Source organism: Strongylocentrotus purpuratus, unplaced genomic scaffold, assembly GCF_000002235.5.
Source record: "Strongylocentrotus purpuratus isolate Spur 01 unplaced genomic scaffold, Spur_5.0 spur5_scaffold_2, whole genome shotgun sequence".
NCBI lineage: Eukaryota > Metazoa > Echinodermata > Echinoidea > Camarodonta > Strongylocentrotidae > Strongylocentrotus > Strongylocentrotus purpuratus.
The window spans coordinates 39,737,204-39,759,373 of record NW_022145605.1 but is presented as its reverse complement, the minus strand read 5'-3'; the positions used below and the strand labels follow the sequence as shown (position 1 = coordinate 39,759,373).

Sequence of the window (22,170 nt, the reverse complement as noted above, 5' to 3'; positions counted from 1 at the left end):
TTTTCTTTTTCTTCATATTTGTCTCGAAATGTCACTGTTCTGAAATTGTTTCTTCTTCTCATTTATAAATATTCCTAATTGTTTGATGAAAGAGGTTTATAATGTGTTTCATTCTAAAGCATGTCATAACCTGAGCAGTTGAAATATTTATCTGTTAACTGTGAACTCAACACCCCCCCCCCCCCCCAAAAAAAAAAAAAATGAATAAATAAAATTAAAAAATCAGGGTGCGTTCCGCGGGCAATAGCCCGGGGTGTCATCCTACTAGCTCATCTACACACTCACCAAGGAGTTCTCCAAAGAACTCCATACGAAGGGAAATATGTTCATGCCATGTGTAAGGTAAAAGGCGAACATATCGACACGACATTGGCACGGGAAAGCGATTGTAAACCACGGTGTTTCGATCAGTATTGCCGGGAAAGATCTGAGGAAAAACACGCAAAAAGAACAACGTGTAAATTCAAAAAGAGAGAGATAAATGCTAAGATTAACATCGTGAAAAAAAAGGAATTGAGAAACGCTCAATAAACGAATCACACTTGACTGGTAATCGACCAATTAACTGATTAGGGTCGAAAGATGAGTAAATCGGTACCTACATTGTCGTTGTCGGTGTTAGTGGGGTCTTTCACTGTCTCAAAGCTAACACTATTCATACTGCAGGCAATCTTGAAGCTTGTTACCCACTGGGACAAATCCTCACGACCTTGTGTTGCCACTCCTACGATGCTGTACGTAGCTAAAAGATCAATCTGAGATTCGAATGATAATGATTATTGAAGATAATAAAATGGAAATTACAAAAACGATATTTGTATATAATTATATAAAAACAGTATAATACATATATATATCAAGTATGTATATAACATTGACAGTGGCGGATCCAGGGGGCCCGGGGGCCCGCCCCCCCCCCCCCCCCCTGGGGAAAAAAAAGGAAACAAAAGAGAGAGAGAAGGAAAAGAAGGGAAAGAGGAGAGAAAGGGAGAAGAAAGAAGAGGAAGAAGAAAAGAAAAGGGGGAAGAAGTGATCGGGGGGCGAAAGAGCCTCGCCTCCTAGGCTGTCGCTTCCCCCCCCCCCCCTCCTCCCCCAATCAAAGAAATAAGAAAAAAGGAAGAAAATAGAAACAGGGGGTATCAGTTGCAATTTTTCCGCCAACAAGTAGTGGATCGGGGTAGGGGTGGGGCAAAATGCCATTGCCTCCCCCCGCCCCGCTAAAAAAAAAGAGAGAAAGAAGGAAAAGGAAAAAAAAGAGAGCTAAAAGGGACCGAAAAAATGAAAAGAAGGGGAAATAGATCATTTGCAGTTAATCCCGCCAACAACGTGTGGAGAAGGGTGGGGCCGAAATGACCTTGCCTCCCTCTCCCCTTTCAAACCTAAAAGAGAGAGAAGGAAGGGAAGGGAAAGGGAAAGAGAAGAGAGAAAGGGAAAAAAAGAGAAAGAAGAAAGGTAGGGGAGATCAGTTGCGATTTTTCCACAACAAAGTGTAGATCGGGGGGGCGGGGCACTGGCGTATTGATCGGAAAGGGGGCTCGGGGGAAATAACATTTAAACGCGGTTTATTTCTAATTCCATAACGGTTGTTTACACATATTGCTGAAATTATATAATTTTCCGAGATTTTTCCTCATTCTTTAGTAAATTATACTTTTGTATGCGTTTGTAAGAAATCTTGAGATGCCTACATGTCAGGGCCCGCGAAAGGGCGGGGATCGGGAGCCTCCAGTTCCTCCCCCCCCCCCCCCCAATTTTTTTTTTGGAAAAGCATATCAAGGAGAAATAGAAAGAAAGAGAGCAAGAAAGAAAAAATAGTTAACGACCAGTGTCACAACAAAATAAGGTATCAAAAATTGCTCATCTGACCGTAATTAAACGCCTAAAACCCCTGAGCTTCCGGGGTTCTGCCCCCGGGACCCAACCAAGGGCCCTTGGGCAGGCCACTTAATACTCATCTGACCACAATTTAGTGCCTAAAACCCTTGATCTTCTGGGGGCTCCGCCCGCTGGACCTCACGCCAATCAGTGTCCTGCCAATGTCACAAAAATATGTTCATCTGACCGTAGTCAAATACCTGAAACCCCTGAGATTCAGGGGTTTCCGCACCCTCGACCCCACCAGTGGCCCTGAGGCGGGCCCCTGAATGCTTATCTGACCGTAATTTGCCTTCAACCCATGAGTTTCCGGAGGCGGAAAAGGTATCACAAGATGTTCATCTGACCGCGGGCGCGTAGCTAGGGGGTAATGGGGGCGCCCCCCCCCCCCCATAAAAAAAAAACGCCGGCAAAAAAAAAGAGAGGAGAGAAAAGGAAGAGGACGTATGAAGAAAAAGGAGCAGACAAAAAACATTTTTGAAATTCAGACAAGGATTAAGATTCGAAAACGCTACAACGAATCGTCTTCTTTCTCTAATGATTTAATGAAACGTAAAAGCTTCCGCGTTTTGCGCGGGAGGGGGAAAACTGTGTTCAGACGAGGAGTATTTTCGAGAACGGTACAACGAATCGTCTTGTTTCTCTAATAATTAAAATAAATGTCAAAGCTTCCGCGCTTTACGCGCGCGGATGGGGGGGGAAAACTAAATTCAGACGAGGATGAAGGTCGAAAACGGTACAACGAATCGTCTTCTTCCTCTAATGATTTAATGAAACGTAAAAGCTTCCGCGTTTTGCGCAGTGGTGGGGTAACTGAATTTAGACAAGGATTAAGAGTCGGGAACGGTACAACGAATCGTCTTCTTTCTCTAATGATTTAATGAAACGTAAAAGCTTTCGCGCTTTGCGCGCGTGGATGGGGGGGAACTAAATTCAGACGAGGATTAAGGTCGAGAACGGTACAACGAATCGTCTTGTTTCTCTAATAATTAAATCAAATGTCAAAGCTTCCGCGCTTCGCGCAAGAGGTGGGGTAACTAAATTTAGACAAGGTTTAAGAGTCGAGAACAGTACAACGAATTGTCTTCTTTCTTTAATGATTTAATGAAACGTACAAGCTTCCGCGCTTCGCGCAGTGGTGGGGTAACTGAATTTAGACAAGGATTAAGAGTCGAGAACGGTACAACTAATCGTCTTCTTTCTCTAATGATATAATGAAACGTAAAAGCTTCCGCGCTTTGCGCGTGCGGATGGAGGGGACTGAATTCAGACGAGGATTAAGCGTCGAGAACGGTACAACGAGTCGTCTTCTTTCTCTAATAATTAAATGAAACGTAAAAGCTTCCGCGCTTCGCGCGGGAGGGGGGAGGAGCAAACTGATTTCAAACGAGGATTAAGAGTCGAGAACGGTATAACGAATTGTCTTATTTATCTAAGGATTTAATGAAATGTAAAGGCTTTCGCGCTTCGCGCGCGCGGATGGGGGTGGAACTGTGTTCAGACGAGGAGTATTTTCGAGAACGGTACAACGAATCGTCTTGTTTCTCTAATAATTAAAATAAATGTCAAAGCTTCCGCGCTTTACGCGCGCGGATGGGGGGGGGGGAAACTAAATTCAGACGAGGATGAAGGTCGAAAACGGTACAACGAATCGTCTTCTTCCTCTAATGATTTAATGAAACGTAAAAGCTTCCGCGTTTTGCGCAGTGGTGGGGTAACTGAATTTAGACAAGGATTAAGAGTCGGGAACGGTACAACGAATCGTCTTCTTTCTCTAATGATTTAATGAAACGTAAAAGCTTTCGCGCTTTGCGCGCGTGGATGGGGGGGAACTAAATTCAGACGAGGATTAAGGTCGAGAACGGTACAACGAATCGTCTTGTTTCTCTAATAATTAAATCAAATGTCAAAGCTTCCGCGCTTCGCGCAAGAGGTGGGGTAACTAAATTTAGACAAGGTTTAAGAGTCGAGAACAGTACAACGAATTGTCTTCTTTCTTTAATGATTTAATGAAACGTACAAGCTTCCGCGCTTCGCGCAGTGGTGGGGTAACTGAATTTAGACAAGGATTAAGAGTCGAGAACGGTACAACTAATCGTCTTCTTTCTCTAATGATATAATGAAACGTAAAAGCTTCCGCGCTTTGCGCGTGCGGATGGAGGGGACTGAATTCAGACGAGGATTAAGCGTCGAGAACGGTACAACGAGTCGTCTTCTTTCTCTAATAATTAAATGAAACGTAAAAGCTTCCGCGCTTCGCGCGGGAGGGGGGAGGAGCAAACTGATTTCAAACGAGGATTAAGAGTCGAGAACGGTATAACGAATTGTCTTATTTATCTAAGGATTTAATGAAATGTAAAGGCTTTCGCGCTTCGCGCGCGCGGATGGGGGTGGAACTGAATTCAAGCAAGGATTAAGAGTCGAGAACGGTATAACGAATCGTCTTCTTTCTCTAATGATTTAATGAAACGTAAAGGCTTCCGCGCTTCGCGCAGGAGGTGGGGTAACTAAATTTAGACAAGGATTAAGGGTCGAGGACGGTACAGATATCGTCTTATTTCTCTAATGATTAAATGAAACGTAGAAGCTCCCGCGCTTCGCGTGTGATTGGGATAAACTGTATTCAGACGAGGATTATTTTCGAGAACGGTACAACGAATCGTCTTGTTTCTCTAATAATTTAATGAAAGGTAAAGGCTTCCGAGCTTTGCGCGGGAGGGGGGGGGGAATGAATTTAGACGAGGATTAAGAGTCAAAAACGGTTCAACGAATCGTCTTCTTTCTCTAATGATTTAATGAAACGTAAAAGCTTCCGCGCTTCGCGTGTGAGGGGAAAAACTGTTTTCAGACGAGCAGGCGCGTATGCAGGTGGGGGGGGGGGGGTGAGGGGGTTGAACCCCCCTCTCCGTTTTTTTGTATGTGTGTATTTTGGAGCAAACCCCCTTCCCCTTTTGTGATCTTTTTTTATGCCAATGGCTGACCTAAAAAAAACGTGACCTCACCCCCCCCCCCCCTAACGGAACAAAATGTCAAATTTTCAAATTTCGAGACTAAAAAACTAAAAAAAAGTGTCCTTTTACCCCCCCCCCCCCCCCGCTTATTCAGCGGCTTGCTGAGTCGTTGCGATTTTTTTTTTGACCAAAAAAAAAAGTGGGCCCCCCCCCCTAAGAAATCCTGGATCCGCGCCTGCATTGATGCTGCTTGTAAGTATTGGTTTGGATGTTGATGTAGATATACAGTAGGCTTGCGGGTGCACCATGTGAGAGAGAGGGAGGATTGAGGAGTTCTGAAAAGGACTCTCGGTAATCTTTCTTGACTGTTGGGGTAGTCTTGACGACGGATAGTCTACCTGTTCGAAACATCGAGCCACTCCCGCCAATCATCCTGTCCAAGCGCTATAGTTCTCCTTAGAACTATAAGCTAAGAAAGATACCCAACTGTCTTTTTCAAGACTACCCCAACAGTCCTTTTCAGGACTACACATCCTCAGGAAAGAGTACCGAGAGTCCTTTTCGGAACTCCTTAATCCCCCCTCTCTCTCACATGGTATACAAGCAAGCCTACTGTATGTAACATTGATGTTGCTGATGATAACATGATATTCTCCTATGGGATTTTGTCCTAGGCCTTCGAAAAATGCATCTGTCTTCCGAAGTTGGTGATCTTATCTGGAATGAAACAAAGCTATTGAGAGAAAAGGTTTCTTTTCAAAATAAAAAGATTTTGATGTTTAAATCCAGAAGGGGTAATCAATCCATGTCCGAATTCAGTGTCGGGTCTATGACAGGTTGCTAATGCCTCAAAGATTGATTAATAAACGTTTATCTTGTTTGTGATCGACGTCTGTGCTGACCTATCGAATCAGAAAATCCTCGCTAGATCTACAGGATCCATCATGTATCGCAAATATATATAATCAAATTGAAGCAGTCCTATCCAAATCGAAAAGATACCAAAAGAGTCCATAAGAAGTCGAAAAAGATTTTATGATTTACTTGAGACCTAAAAAGAGCCGAACTTTTTCAGAGCAGCCTGCAGAATAAAATGAGGCTCCCTCAGAATAGAGACTGACCTGAATCCACTGGCGCAAATCGTTTGTTACTGCAGACCATCCTCCGCTCAGGGTTCCGACTCTAGCTATGTTTAACCGGCTTCTAGAAGGACCTTCATCAGCATCCCACCCACTAGAAGCTGTCAAGCTCGAATCTGGGATAGCCCCGCTTTCTAGGCCTAGAGGGCTAGCATCCTGGATGGGACCTATGTTTACAGAAAGGAACTTTGAACTTTATATAATTCAATATCATCTACTCAGTATATAGTCTATTAATTCCTTCTATTCAATCTCAGAAAGCATATTGCAAATTATAACTTTAAAGGTTGGGTGACGTCCAAATATAAGTTGATTCCTGTTGATGTACAGGGCTGCACACAACTCATATTTTGGTATTAAAACATATAAATATTATTTTATAGATTGTTTAATTTTTTTTAAATTATTTTATTAGACCTGCTAAGCTCCACCCCCCCCCTCCCCTAAAAAAAAATGCTCCAGATCTCATTCATCTGGTGACATCATTTGTCAATCATTAGTGAGCTAACAAGAGACAGTGGTTTATAGCTTCACCAGAGCTGACCACCTGTTTACAATAGACCATAAAATACCAACATAGGAGTTGATATGTCAGACTTGCTGATGCATCACCAGGAAATAGATGACAGCCCAAAACAAGAATCTTATGAAATAGACGAAAAAATGTATAAGCATAAGGCCTAAATAAATGTTGTCTTGCCCTTTGCGACCAACCGAACAATCTTTTTTACCGTTTTTTAGAAGAAAAACAATGTATTAAATCAGTCAATACTGTGAAATATCGGCCCGAAGAAGGAGACAAAAAGTAGGGGGACAAAATTTAAACAAAAAAAAATTCAAACCGACCGACCCATGTTTCGGCACCTAAAGAGCAATGCAACATCCGTTATTTAGGCCTAATGGACAACAAAATGAAAACTTCGGAATTCTTTAAGGAGCATTTATTGATACCAGGTTTGATAACTAAAATGGTCTCTGGAAGATTTAGTATGGTTACGTATGGAACTACTACACAATATGCCAAGCATCCTGTTGGAACCATTTCTTCTAAACCCTCACTCGCATAATTATATCAGGGTCTTAACTTACCTGTTACAGTCCCTTCTCGATATAGTCCGGCAGCCAAATCCAGATTATTGGCCTAACCTTGTTTTAGGGTCTATAGTTTTTTTTTCAATGGATTTTGATTGCCTAGACCTTCTATTTCAAGAATCCGATTGCTGACACTCTGTCAGCCTTGAGCAATTTAAGATATATGACGTCATACAAAATGGCCGCCAAAGTACATGATTTTCCTTTAAAAATGAATAATAAATATATAATAAGGATTTTTTCTACAATTTTTGGCAGCCAAATGTCTGTATCTCTCTTGAACCATCACTAAAAAAATGTTTCGTGATGTTGCATGGCCAAAGATGACCAGCTTATTTGCATATTTTGAAATAGCGCCCTCTATAAACATATTAATTTGAATAAAATATGTGTGCCAGCCAAATGCCAATTTCTTAAATCTATGTCACGTTGAAAACATATTAAATGTTTTTTGGGGCAACAATTGCAGTTGTGCTGCATTAATCTTTCATCGTGTTTGGTACAAATTTAGATAGGGTAGGTGTGGGGAATGGAAGACCCTTAAGCACATTTGCATAATTTACATAAACATGAACAATGTTACACATACAGACATTGTATTCACTTTAGTATTTTTTCTCTGTATTTGGTAACGAAATTGTGGTCATGATGTAACTGATTAATAAGATAACAATGATTAATGACGTCATCGCCAAAGGCCTCTCATTACCTACATGTGTAGGTAATAAGGGACAGTTACAAATCAAGGCATTTTAAATACAATTTGAATGAAAATGGGATTGTTATAGTTCAAACACTTTTTGAAAGAGATACATGCAGACAATGAACTTACTGTAATGTTGAAACGGTTTTAAAACAATGTGGCACAAAATATTTCTGTAGTTTTTTGTTTATAGTAATAAAGGTGCTCTCAATTATGTTAAAATACTTTCAGAATAATGTTCTGGCAATATGACTTTTACATCGATCAAACTCCCAGCATAGAAACAACTTCTTAAAATTAAATGCATTCAAATTAGAATGGTGTCACGTACAACCAAATATGTTTCATGATAGTGCCTTTCAACATGAAATGGACAACTGGGGAGAAGTAGGCCCCCATCTTGGACCTGGTGTCCCCCATTACCTACACACATTTCTGATCAGACACCATTCATGGTTGGCACATTTCATAAACTTCGTTTTAAAACTGATTTTTAGGAGCCACCCCTAAATATCTGCATACACCACAGCATTCAGTGAAAATTGTGTTTTTATATCAGAACAACATTTTACGATCAAAATTGCTTATCTTGGTCAATTTTGCCAATTTTCTCGTTGAGAGAACGCATAGTAGTCTTCGAAATGAATTGGATATATGCAGTAGTGTTGTTGAAGACCACATATGTCGCTATACCAATATTGGAGCCAACACGGACAGACAGTGATGGGTTCAAGCTTGGTGGTCTCCAATTCCCTAAACCTACCCTACATATGTCAAGAAAAAAAAATGACTATGAAAGAATTCATTTTTCATCAAATCGGTGAGAAGTGGTTTTACGGCACACATCATTATTCAATTGATAGGCTTTATTTAGACCAGCATTGCTCCAACGTCAGTAAATGTGGATAAAGCAGTTGACATCTATACTAGACAGATGCATGATTTTCAAAAGAAATTACCTGGTGGATTCTATGACACAATTTCCAAGAAAGTTCAAACCGTGGCAGCCATGAAGAAGTCAATGTTGGGGGTACGAAAGTCTATGAAAAGTTAATCTACTCCAGAGTGATATGACTGCAGACAAGTTCAAGAGAGGTCAATGTCAAGGACATTTTGTCATAAGAGCTTTCACCAGTCCCAACAGCACTTTTTGATGATTCTGGAAACGAGCACTCCCATGTCAAAGACGGACTTATAGAATTTGACAAAAGTTGAGATGTCAGCCAGGCATGAGACACTGGAACAACCATGTACAGTTATTGATGGTTGTGCTCTGCTGTGGATGAAAATCTGATGATGTTTGCTTGGTGTTTGACAGATCCGACAGTATCTAGAGGTCATAACGGGTCGAGAGTCTTCCAACTGAGTCCCGCGTCACTGCTGCCCTCCAAGAAATATCTTACTGTTCGTCGTCGTTGTCATATAGATCATGGCTCACCCTTGTGACCCGTTTGATGAGACCTTTTGATCGGCATCTGTCTCCTGCAATCTGGTAGAGTGTCTTTAGTATTTAGAGGGTGGCTAGTGATTTCCCTAAGGTCGTCAGTCCATCTGAGCTTGAGTCTTCCTTTGTTACGTGTTCCTTCAAAGGTACCTTGAATGATAATTTGTCAAGGTTGTCTCATGATCTTCTGCTAACTTGACCAAACTATTTGTAGCTTGTACTTGTCAATCCTGGTCGCAAGTGGCGATTGATCTCCGATGATGGACATTAATTGTGTCCATTGGTGTTGTAATCTCTTCATGATATCCCAAGTAGCTTCGATCTAACACCACATTTCAAAGGCAGATATTTGCCGAGCTTCCACCCTCCTTGACAATCATTGACCCAGGAACATTATATAAACTTGTCCACTTGATCAACTTCTTCTTCATAAACCACCATGCTCTGTTGCATGTAGTTAATTTCCACCAATCATGATCTTGGTCTTTTTCACATTGAGGTAGGGTCCAAATTATTCACTTGCACCCTTCACTCTTTTTTAAGGAGTTCTAGTAGTTCTTCTGATGTTCTTGTTATAAGTGTTGTCAGTGGCATACTGAGCAAAAACACTTAGAGGGGCTGAAAAACAATCTGCATCACCACCACTCATACATGTTACATGCAGGCCCCGCGGATCTTTTTTTAAAGCGGGGGTGGGGGGGTGAAGTATTTATGATCAGGAAGAGAGGAGCGCAAATTGGCATGGTGTTCAAGGGGCACAGCCCCCGGAAGCTTAAGAGTTTCAGGTATTTATTAACTGTAAGATGAACATATTTTGATACCTCATTTCACCTCGGGTCACTTTCTTTCTTTCTAGTTCTCTTTAACATACTTTATACAAAAAGTGAGGGGGGCTTGAGTCCCCTGAGCCCCGCTGTTCTGCGGACCCTGACATGTAGGCTTTTAAATAAGCATATTTTTTGCTTGACTGTGAATTTAGGATTTGTCATTTTCCAACATACGCTTAACAAATAATAATTTACTAAAAAGTGAGAAAAAACCCAGGAAAATCATGTCATTTCAGCAACATTTGTAAATTACTGGTATCGAATATGTAGACAAAACAGTTTGAATTCTGTTTGGGGGTCAACTGTCCCCCCCCCCCTAACCCTTCCCCATCAATACGCCAGAGAGTGTTGTATTGTCGGCGTATCTTAGGTTGGTGATCGTTCGTCCACCAACAGAAATTTGACCAGGGAGAGAAGTTGTTGAAACGTGTCTCTAGTGTTGCTAACCTCACTATCTTTTCATGACAACAAACGACAGTTGATCGACATCATAATTATATGCGCGAGTCTGCAGGATGATTGGGTGCTCAGAAATAGACAAAAGCACGAGCAGGCCTTTACCGTCAAGATGAGGTTCCTGTTCAAGTGATTCCAGACAGTGATGTCATGCCAAGGAAAGGTCTGTCCACAACATAGTTATGATGAAGCAGGCAACATCAAAGTACAGCAAGCGATTTGAATTGATGCTAATGAGAAGATGTATGTTAGGGTCTTAGTGGATGACACGGACGTCTACGTACTACTTTTGCATCATTATCTACATGACGGACTTATAAAACGCCAATGACCATGGAGACGCCCCTTCACAAATCGAACTGTTACTGATGTTCCTGCCAATGTAGACAAGTTAGGAGATATCATTCCATCGATGTTGGCAGGACATGCGTTGACGGGATGCGACACTCTTGGGGCATACTTTGGCATTGGATAGGGTACAATGCTGAAGTGATGAAGCAGAAGATTCGACTCCCTTAGGACTCAGTTGGCAATGTTGATGCAGCATGGTCATATGTCATCACTCAACCTACTCAATGCTTTGCTTCATGTTATGGACAGTCAACAATCAACTGAATGTCAGAGGCTCGTATCAACGTGTGGCTATCAAGGGTCCGAAGACTAGGAGCTCCAGATACCCCCAAACCTTGCCTCACTACCTCAAACTACTGAAGCGTTTGTAGAAAATGTTAAGAGAGCTCATTTGCAAACATGCGTGTGGAAGCACGCATAACAGTCACGACCTGACTGTGCAGAATTAAGTGTTAAATGACATCCTCTTCGGCATGGAATATTTTAGGGTTCCCAACACTTTAGAGGGTTTTTAAACAAATTTCAAGATTTTGAAGCAAACTTATAAACGGATATAGTCCTGTATCGTATTGGTAGTTTGTAATTTTTAGGTTAATTTAAAAGAATCTAGTACCTTAGAAAACAAATCTAGTTTCTTAACGCTGTCACTGAAAATGGGCATTTATCACCTTATGCCACCTCATATCTATGGGACAGAGAGCATAAAATTCAACCGTGTTTTCTTTGAGTATTAAATTACGAAATAAAAAAAATGTGCAGCATAATTTTTACTCACTGTATCCAGTGCATCTGACTCATGACATATGATAATCTCATGTTAGAAATTGGTATTTGGCCATCATTTAGAACTATGCAAGTTAATGTGTCTATAGAGGGCGCCATTCCGAATTATGCAAATTTGCATATCATTTGTGATCATACAGTATCGCAATTTTTATTTAGTGATGATTCTAGAAAAAAATCAAGATATGTCACTGCAATTTAATGTAGTAAAATGCTGTTAAAACTTTTTATATCATTAATTTTGGTTAAAAAGGGGATTTTGGCGGCCATTTTGTATGACGTCACATATTTCAAATTGCTCAATGCTGACAGAGTGTCAGCAATCGAATTCTTCAAATTGATGGTCTAAGGAACTATAATCCGAAGAAAAAAAAACTATAGACCCTAAAACAAGGTATATCGAGATGGCTGCCGGACTAATACAGCTCCATACGCAATCCAATAAAACCAGTCCAGGCGACAGGTATTAGACGCAAATAGCGGCATAAAATGGCCTCGGGCAAGGGATTGAACACTACGGTGTTGCGGTCACTATTGGCAAGAAATATCTTAGAAGAAAACACACAATATCATTAGGTGGGCCGATCTATAGTTTAAAGGGATAGCTGATTTGTGTTGCAGAGGGCGCTACAAAAAATAATATTGTTGTGAGATAATGGAAAACTAGTGTCAAATTTGAAAGAACATACAATTTAAATGACAAAATCATCTTTGTTTGATCGGTTCAGAGACGGCTGAAATATCCATAAATATAACAATTTTTCATATTTGTGTACCACCAAAAATATTAGATCATTTGAAAAAGATGTTGAAAAAACGAAATAGCGCCTTTTTCGTCGTATTTCAGCCAATGCTGAAGTTGGCTGGGTTTTGGGGGCATTTTCGTGTTGGTTATATTACGCACAACCAGCCGGTCCATGAATTGTTATTTTTAATTAAATAATTACTTAACGGTCACCATATTGTTTTGAAGGTGGAGCTGATTTGGTATGATCGCATTGGCTAAATTTCACACATTTTGAGGTCTAAAATTACCTTCAATAGCAATTTTAGGTTCTAAAAGGGCACTAGAAATGTCATAGATAAGAATAAGAGCAATAACCTTGCACTTTGAAGGCATTTGCGGTCTGAAAACAGAACTCGACTATCCCTTTAACCATGCCCAAGGGTGAACCACACCTCTATATATACCTCCTTAGGATTATGAATAATCATTTTAATATATCATAGATCTTATATTTCAACAGCATATTAAAAACGTCTGTAAATCTGCATATTTGGAATCTTTAAAGTTGGGAAAAATAGGAAACTACTTGACCGACCCACAACTGCAAAATTAACCCATGTCTTTGTATCCTCCCACCTTGGTCAGGCCTTTAAAACAATTATTATTAAAGATCGGCAATATTGGACAGTTATGAATAATGATTTATAATAATAATAAGATGAATTTTCACCCGCCTATACCCATTAGGAGGACAACGTCACCAAAATTACAATTTCACATAACACCAAATATACTGATGCAATATGATATACAAAATAAAAGAATAGATGTAACAGTTAAATGCTTAGAGGAATTTGAATAAATTGGTTTATAACATAGCTTTGAAGGTGTGTAGGGATTGAGCATTATTGGCTTCAAACTCTCCGGCAACAGGACTTTTTCCAATGAGTTCCATGAAAGATGAGTTATGATAATAATGTTCATATTATATTTATTCTTTGGAACCTACAAAACAAGCTATGCTTTCCAGTAGGTTCCTGTTTCATTTCATAATTTTGATCTTACTTTGTCAACTATATTCTTTATTGTGCAAACAATTGTTATATGAAATGAATAAATAAAATCAATCAATCAATCAATCAATCAAAAGAACGATAACCCCAGGTTAAAATAGAATAATTTCAGCTCAGTAAGCGCGAGCACTATACTATACGTTTCCACGTTATCGCGACGAAACTTGTATGTTATGTCACAACTTATTGATATTGTATGAAGTAGGGATACAGATTGATTGCTAGAAGCGGATAGTTTACACAATAGAAGGACGAAACCCAAAGTTAAATAGCCTAATTTCTGCTTTGTAAGCACGCTCCACTTTGAATCAACACTTATATAATTTATCGCGAAAAAATCATCATGATCCAGAACCTAAAGCTTAGTCAGGGTAGTTTCAAAACTGAAATAACTGTTATATAGAAACCCGCTTCTCCCATATCAAAAGACAGATGGATACGCACTTTGTCGGCGTTGGTGTTATCGGGGTCTTCCACTGTATCAAAGATCACATTGTCCGAACTGCAGGCAATCTTGAAGCTGGTTACCCATTGGGACTTTTCCGACCGACCTTGCGTTGCCACTCCAGTGATGCGGTACGGTGTTAACAGATGAACCTTATAAATTTAGTTCATAATGGTTATAATAATGATATTAGAATGATAACAATAATGTTGATAATTAAAACGTGGTATTCTCATATTTCAAGATGGACTAGTCCTTCTAAAAGTGAAGCTCTGTTCAGGCTTGTTCAGATATGATGCGTTAAACCGTCGCTTTAAACATGAATCTGAATGACAGCTACACGTGTCACGGCGAGATGTATCTGCGCGAAATCATGTCTATGAGACACATCTCTCCTGGCGATATGAGTCCAGCAGACAGCCGATATCCGGTGATTTGTATCCATAAACACAGACCGCCACCCGGACACCCTCGTGCCACACGCACAACTATAAGGTCGTACGCGTAAAAGGGAGTTTACAGATAGCACGTGGTACAAATGACCTCAAATATCCACAGATCTTTTACACAATGGAGAAGTTCCACTTTGAGCATCTTAGAATAATAACTGCCAAAGTCCTAGATGTGCTTCATGAATACCTTTTGTTTGACCTCTTGAAAAGAATACTTCCACCTGCGTATCATAGAATGTACCGTTGGTGCATAAATGAATAATGTTACATATCTTTCATGAGCGTATATCCAGTATTCATCTCTGTGGGTTTTACTTTTTTGGTACAAATGACCTTTATCTGCCCCTGCGCAGATTGTATCTGTAAACTCCCTTATTCACCAAACTCTGTGTTCTAGATACAGAAATGTGAAGCGCATCATACTTTACGTTATGATTTTTAAAAAACGCTGCGTTTTGACAGCGTCGTATTTGAACGAGGATCGATGCACTCAAGACTGAAAAAATGAGACCGTCATTTTAGAGATAATTCTAGAATGCTCGATGAATTTATCAATTTAAAAAATATCGAATTTTGTTTTAATTTTTGATTTGTTATCAGAGACGGAAAACATGTTCGACTTGTTTCGAAGAATTTTTGTTTATCGCCTCGGGCGTGTTAGACTTTTCCAAAGGTATCTTGCGCGGGTAATTCTTACTAATGCCCTCACTGCTGTGTATTATTTGTATTGTACGGAGGAAGCTTTCAAAAAAACATGAACGAAATTCAGGAATCGAGACTTACCTGAATCCACTGATGGATATCAGCTTTTTTTGCGACCCAGCCTCCACTCCGTTTATGCTCTGCAGCTATGCGTAGCCGCCCCCTCCAAGGGTTAAATATACTGTTTTTCTGACTAGAAGCTGTAAAACTCGAATCTGGTATCGCCCTACCTTCCAGTCCGATAGGAACCTGCTCGGCATCTGTTCCTAAAGAATAACAATTGTTTTGAAATAAATGAATTAATTCTTGTAGAACAAAACTTAATGTTGAGAGCCAAAAGGGTGCTAAATATCTGTTGAATTTTATGAGTTAACACTTTTCTGGTTCACAACAGAAGCCTCGTTTCTTTTCTGTAGCTGATCAGATGTTGCTCATTAAATATTCAAGTATCCGTCTAAAAATGGGAACATGGCAGAATCTGCATGGAAAAGTTAAGAAATTACCAACGCGTATAAAATCAATGATATTAACTTTTATAGTGTTTTAGAATTTTTGTTTTGAACCCTGTTGGAGTAAACTTTGAATTGCAACTTTTCACTTCCAAAATGCGATATTTGGACGTCAAAATTTAGGAATAGTAAGACAATTTCAATAAATTTAAACGACTATATAAGCAATTTATTTTTGAAAACAAATTATAATACTTAAAATGTAAATGTTAATGCAATGTTTTCTCCTTCTTTTCTCTTCTTTTTTCTCTTCCTTTAAAAGAAATGTTTTTAAATGTATCGTTAAGTCATGTTCATGTTATATATTTGTTGAGTATCATTTCTAGCAAGCCATTTATGTGTTTTCGTGGTCCTCCCGTTTCAGATATTGCATTATACATGTTTGTATTGAAGAATATAATATTTTATTTTTATATTGACGTGGAAAAAAATAAATGAAAAGATCCTCTCACGTTTTCCAGAAATCTGAATAACATATTCAGAAATATTAAACGCCATGTACACTGTTGGTCATAAAGGTGGAATAATTATTTTCTACCCCAATTTATGGAATGATTTTGACAATGATTTATTCCTAAGAGTTTTATATAGTTAATATTATAAATTCTCAGATTTCATTTAATATTACTTTGCGAGTGTTTATTTTACATGACTGCTAAAGCATGTGTGTGCTACTATGCTTATCAACTAGGGGACCTACGTCCTCAATTCATAACTGACAGTAATGAGGATTAATGCCTCGCAAAAGGGTACTAATATAGCACATCGACACGGTTTTTATCATGGGGCCTCACAGTTACGAGGCCATTGCATTGCCGCTGAATCTTGACTGTACGCAGCGTGGGTTAGGGTAGGGGGCAGCCCCCACTAATAAATAATAATTATAAAAATGCAATCAATTGTCAATAATTCATTGCATTTTTCCTTGGTCTCTAACAGGAAAAAATCCTCTGTGTGGCCATGCATTATGGTTCAAGGCATCATGGGGTAACAAAACATTATTCCACCTTTATGACCAACAGTGTAGTTGTTCAGTTATCTTTACTATGGGTGGCAGTGACGTGGGCAGGGGCACGAAAAGACACCCCCCCCCCCCCTACAGCAACTGTAGCCTTTTGATTCAACCATCGACCTCATAGTCATTGTTTTCTTTCTGTGAATTTTCGGTTACGTGTCCAAGCATTTTCGGCTTCGTGCCAATCGAGCCAGAGGAAATTGGCGTTTGAACCGACTACAGCATATTAAACAAGTGGTGATATATGAAAGAGTCTTAACGGTGTTCAATCTGAGAATGAAGGTTCAGTTTGGGTTTGAACTCACCTGTTACACTGCCTTCTTGATACAGCTCCATACGCAGTGCAATAAAAGTATGCCAGGTGACAGGTATTAGACGGACATACCGGCAAAAAATAACCGCGGGCAAGGCGTTGAACACTACGGTGTTGCCGTCACTGTTGGCAGGAAATATCTTCGAAGAAAACACTAAAATCATTAGGTATAGGCATATTTATAGTTGAGACACCCTTTTCTGTATCTGTTTACCTCTTTTTTATTGTAAATAATCATATTAATACATCATTAATGGGCAATATTGAACAGTTAAATAATGATAATAATACAACTAATAAAACGGGGAATTTGAACGCCCCTAAAACTATGTATCTAGGAGCGTGTTCACACCGCAAGGGGGGACCGTGGGCGGATCGTGGATCGCGCTATCGTGGCGCGACCCACGGTCCGCCCATTGGCATCGCCGGATCCACACCGCAGTGAGATAGCGCGGTCTATCGTAGCACCCCCTTTTTTGAGAGGTCCTGTTGGCATGACGCGTGACGTCATGAGGTCAGAGCGGTCAAAGATTTCGCGCGCTATTACGAGTTGGAGTGTTGAGTTGTACCGATTCAGACTCAGATCGCACTAAAATAGAATGAGCTAGACCGCGCTATCTCTGCCGGTGTGAACCCGAGCTACGATAGCATGCCGGAAGTCATCGTTCTACACGCGGGGAATTTTATACTCATTCTATTTTGGTGCGATCTGAATCTGAATCGGTACAACTCAACACTCCGGGTTCGTAATAGCGCGCGAAATCTTTGACCGCTCTGACCTCATGACGTCACGCGTCATGGCAACAGGGACCTCTCACAAAAGGGGGTGCTACGATAGACCGCGCTATCTCACTGCGGTGTGGATCCGGTGAAATGCAAATGGGGGTACCGTGGGTCGCGCTACGATAGCCCAGAGTCTCATGACTAAGTCCCATGGTGCTGTTGTCCTAGCAGCCTTTAGGTAAAGTATAAAACTTCTACTCATGTGAGAGCTACGATATAACAGCACTACAGTTAAATAATATGAATTACAAAATAGAAGCATGAATGTGTTTAAAGTCCTTAGGGAGTTGAATAAGTGTGTTTCAAACATGGGTTATGAAGGTGTGTAGCGATGGGCAATATATTGGCTTGAAACTCTCCGGCGGCAGGACTTTCTCCAATGAGTTCTATATGCAGGACTCCGTCGTTATTAATAGTGACTTAGCTTTAGTTTACTCACTAAAGGGGCGATGGAACGATTGGGCGCACCGGTCTTGCTATTATACCTAGGTCAGAAATACACCGGGCCCCACACGAAATTTCCTTATGCCTGGATTACATTTGCCCCGGGCACCGTACGATAAATTAGTCTACGATTTTTCGTAGACATCGTAGGAGGCTACGGGGTACGATGTTTGTGTTTACATTATATACGAGCATCGTGCTATATATTGTGTTGGCCCTCGGGGGCAGGCCAGGGCAAATCCGTACAGAGTCTGCTCGGAGATTGTATGGAAATCGTGCAATTTGAATGCAGTAGCCGTGCAGTCTCCGCAGCCTCCGCATGGAAATCGTACGGAACCCGTGCAGCTTCCGTGCAAAGATGACTGCTCAATATCACGGATACTACACGGGCAGCGAGCAGCAACCTTGCGATAGCTGTGCAATGGCCGTGCGAAGGACCCACGAGTCTACAATCTCTGTACGATTTTTTTGCCCCCATGTTCACCGAAAAATCGTACGTTTGCTGCACAATCAGTGCGAGGCCTCCGGGCGATGCCCGTGCGGGGATTGTGCAATGCCACCTACGACATCTATACGGGCTACGGGCTTACGATTTTTTCAAATTTGTTTAACTACTCGCGAAACAAAATCGTAAAGGCTGCGAAGCCCGTGAATCCGTACGTAAATCTCACGGTCGCCTCCAGCCTCCGCACAGAGGCCGCACGGAAAAGGGGATACGGACAGGATACTGGCTCCGTAGACCAATCGCAGGCCAAATGTAATCCAGGCATTACCCGGCGGCTTGCCGTGGATTTAAGAGAACGCACGGGACTTTTACGATTTTCATTTCTACGGCATGTATGGTCACTTATTCTGCGGCGCCCGGGAAGTGCCCGATGAAAATCGGTCGAGTAAAAATGCAAGGTGCCCGTAAGGCTGCCGGCCGGGTTCCGCCCAGGAAGCTTACGGGCTACGTCCGATGGACAAGTGCACCCCGTGGCTCCCGGCCGGGGTCGTCAAGGCGCCCGGCTAGGTGTCGTGCGGTGCACTGATCAAATATGTGTCCTTTGACATCCGCGACTCCGGTATTTAAAGTTGCGTTGTACATTGAGAATTGACAGCAAAAAAACGTAAGGGGCCCGTACGGAGCCTCACAGGCCCTTCATATTGCACCGTTTGTCTCATTTTTTCGCTCGCTGGAACATTGCCAGAACAAACCACTGACCTCTACCTCCTGGACGGATCATCGCCATTTCCATTCACTATACGTTACGTACTAAAGGCTGTAGTGTCTGACCGTTCATGAATATTCATGTTTTTGCTTACCTTGGCAAAATGTTTGCTTTTACTAAATGGAAAAATGACGGTGGGGGTGGATGAAATGGACATAATGAACCAAGCAGAAGGGATCTATGATAATTCATGCTTCTTATCCTTCGTGTGCTTGACCTATAATCTAAAATCGCTTGGCAAACTGGGTCCAAAGTTCGACTTGTTTAACATGTGTATTATAGGCCATGACAAGCTTGCAACCTATTTTGATCAAATTACGGTGGGTGAACTTTCAAAAGTCAATAGGACATGAGAGTTCCAATGAAAAAGCTAGTTATAACGTACGTCGGGGTGGATGTGCTTTTCGTTTAAACAAAAAATGAATTTTTAACGATTTTGGGGGGTAAAATTCCATAGGCTAACATGTTAGGCTGCTGACTCTGACGATAGGGGGCGTTGTGAAATGAGACTAAACGGAGCTATATGTACGGGCTTTCTACAGACTAACATTAAGATGAAAACGCCGGGAGAATTGGGAGCAGCCAACTTACCACCACGGGGCCCGTAAGGCTGGTGAAAAATGTCTTTGCGCCGGTAGGAACTGTACGGGAGCCGGCCTGACGCCGAAAATTCCCCGAATTGCTGTCATTTACTCGCCGTACGGGCTCCGGAGTGTATATGTGAAAGCCCCATGAGAGAATGAAATGCAAATTTGAAAGGCTACCGATTCGGGTAGGTTGCGGGAGGTGGTCCACACTTTTTTAAGCGCGTCAATTTGCCCTCTTTAAAAGTAACGATAGTAAGACGTTGCACAGTGGGCCAGGGAGGAACCAAAGTGTGCCAAAACTAATTTCTGGGGATTTATTTTCTATAAATCCATAGGAAATGTTTGGATGTCTAGGGATTTCCGCTTAAATGGTATTACCAACATTTTTTCTGATATCTAAGCTTTAAGTTGATACCAGATTTGGCTGCCCGATTGCGCCCGTTATTATGTTAGAGCCGTTTTCCTTGCAACATTGCCCCGAAAAATGTGTTTATTTTGGTCCGCGGTGTCAGAACAAGTGTCACGCGCCCCCAAGCGACGTGATTTATGACCGAGAATCCTTCATCATTCAGCCGCGGACTAAAAACAAACATATTTTTCGCGACAATGTGGCAAGGGGAATCGGCTCTAACATGACAACGGGCAAGATCGGGCAGCCAAATTTGGTATCAACTTAAAGGTACTATGTCCCTTTTGCAGCCAACCTCAAATGCTGTAGAACTTTGCAGGAATTATGAATATGTCATGTATGTCCTATCTGTGAAATTTAAACGTTAGCAGTGTCCTCATATTCAAATTATGCAAGGAAACCCATTTACTTGCTAGACTTCACTGTCAGACACTATTGAGTGACTGACTGGCTTTTTTCTTCTTTGGTAATAACATACATGAAAAGAGTTGTAAAGGGTACATGAGCATTTGTCTACATCAATAACCCACTTCTTGTGATGGCCAAGATTAAACTGATTGAATCTGTGCGCAGCATAAAACGTATGACCATTCTGTACAATTGTCTGAAAATCAAGACTATTACTTTTGGGCTCTATAGCCCTAAAGTCGATTTGACAACTAATAGTCGTTATTTTCCCACTTGAAGACGTTTTCAAGCCCCACCTTTTTTAGGGAAGTTCTAAATTAATATTATCTTTCAAATGCAGTTGGAATTTAACTTTTTAATTTTTTTGGCCTGCAAATGGGACATAGTACCTTTAAAGCTTAGACATCAGACAAAATGGTGGTATTTAAATATAAGCGGAACTCTGCGGAAATCTAATCGTTTCCTCTGGATTTATAAAAAACATGGATAATTAGTCCATTTTTCAGTGAATTAACCTTTAATATATAATGAAGATTGTGTTTCTATACATATTAACCAATTCATGAAACGAAATGAACTATCAGGAATATGTGAGAGCAATTTCATATCAATAACTTAAGAACTTCATGTTAAATTGAAAGATTTATAAAATAAGTCACTTTTGCACTAAAACTGTGAATGTGTAGGATTTTGCTGTTTGAAGGAGTAGATTTGTACCCCAGTTGTGCTTACCGGAATTAAATTTTTCACTGAGGTATTCCTCAATGTATTACAGTTCAACTGGTCAAGAAGAGAATTGAAAAGAAAAAAAAATCACCAAAAATGAGTTTTGGCGCACTTTGGTTCCTCCCTGGCCCACCGTGCGTTGCCATGGTTACGCGGACGAGCGTTGAATCGGCTGTGCGTAAACGAAAACAGTACAAATGTGTACCGATTATGCCTAATAATAATCGATGGACGTGGGGAGGAAAAGCGCCTGCACATGCAGTGTAGCAAATTCTAGCAAAAAGAAATACCATACATGGAAAGCTTAGGTTTGGGCGGACATTTTGAGATTAACATTATTGCGGGAATCGGCCGGAATCCTAATAAACATTCTACTTTTATATAAAAATTGCAATTTTTTCCTTTTTTGTGAAATTTAATGCTCATTTTTCCCAAAATGAAGCTTCAATAAATTTGGTCCTTGTATTTTCTAATTGGGTTACCAATAGGCAAGAAGTGCACGCAGTATCAAGTTGATTGCTTTTCCCTTCATAAATTCTCAACACCTATTGTAAAGTTGCCTCTTTTATCATTTTTGGAGCAACATATAGATTTTCCCATGTTCTCAGGGGAATATGACACTTTTAAAACTCGCTAAATATTTAAATATGGGTGGAAAAATATTCTTTAGAATGTTTTCTTCCCCAAGCGAATGAAAAAAATATAAAAATTCAGATTCGCCGATTTTGAATTTTGGCATACTTTG

At 40.7% G+C, this 22,170-nt stretch overlaps 1 protein-coding gene across 1 annotated transcript in view; it reads right to left on the bottom strand.

Annotated features, from left to right (window-relative positions):
* Positions 1-22,170, bottom strand: part of LOC584378 (neuropilin-1) — a 51,133-nt gene that overhangs the window by 18,130 nt on the left and 10,833 nt on the right. Inside the window, exons 4-11 of the mRNA XM_030992430.1 lie at positions 16,850-16,997; positions 15,102-15,286; positions 13,866-14,018; positions 12,043-12,169; positions 7,055-7,075; positions 5,948-6,132; positions 603-755; positions 286-427 (exon numbers count right to left, since the gene is read on the bottom strand). Coding sequence (XP_030848290.1) covers positions 286-427; positions 603-755; positions 5,948-6,132; positions 7,055-7,075; positions 12,043-12,169; positions 13,866-14,018; positions 15,102-15,286; positions 16,850-16,997 — 1,114 coding nt within the window. The remainder of the gene's footprint in view (positions 1-285; positions 428-602; positions 756-5,947; positions 6,133-7,054; positions 7,076-12,042; positions 12,170-13,865; positions 14,019-15,101; positions 15,287-16,849; positions 16,998-22,170) is intronic.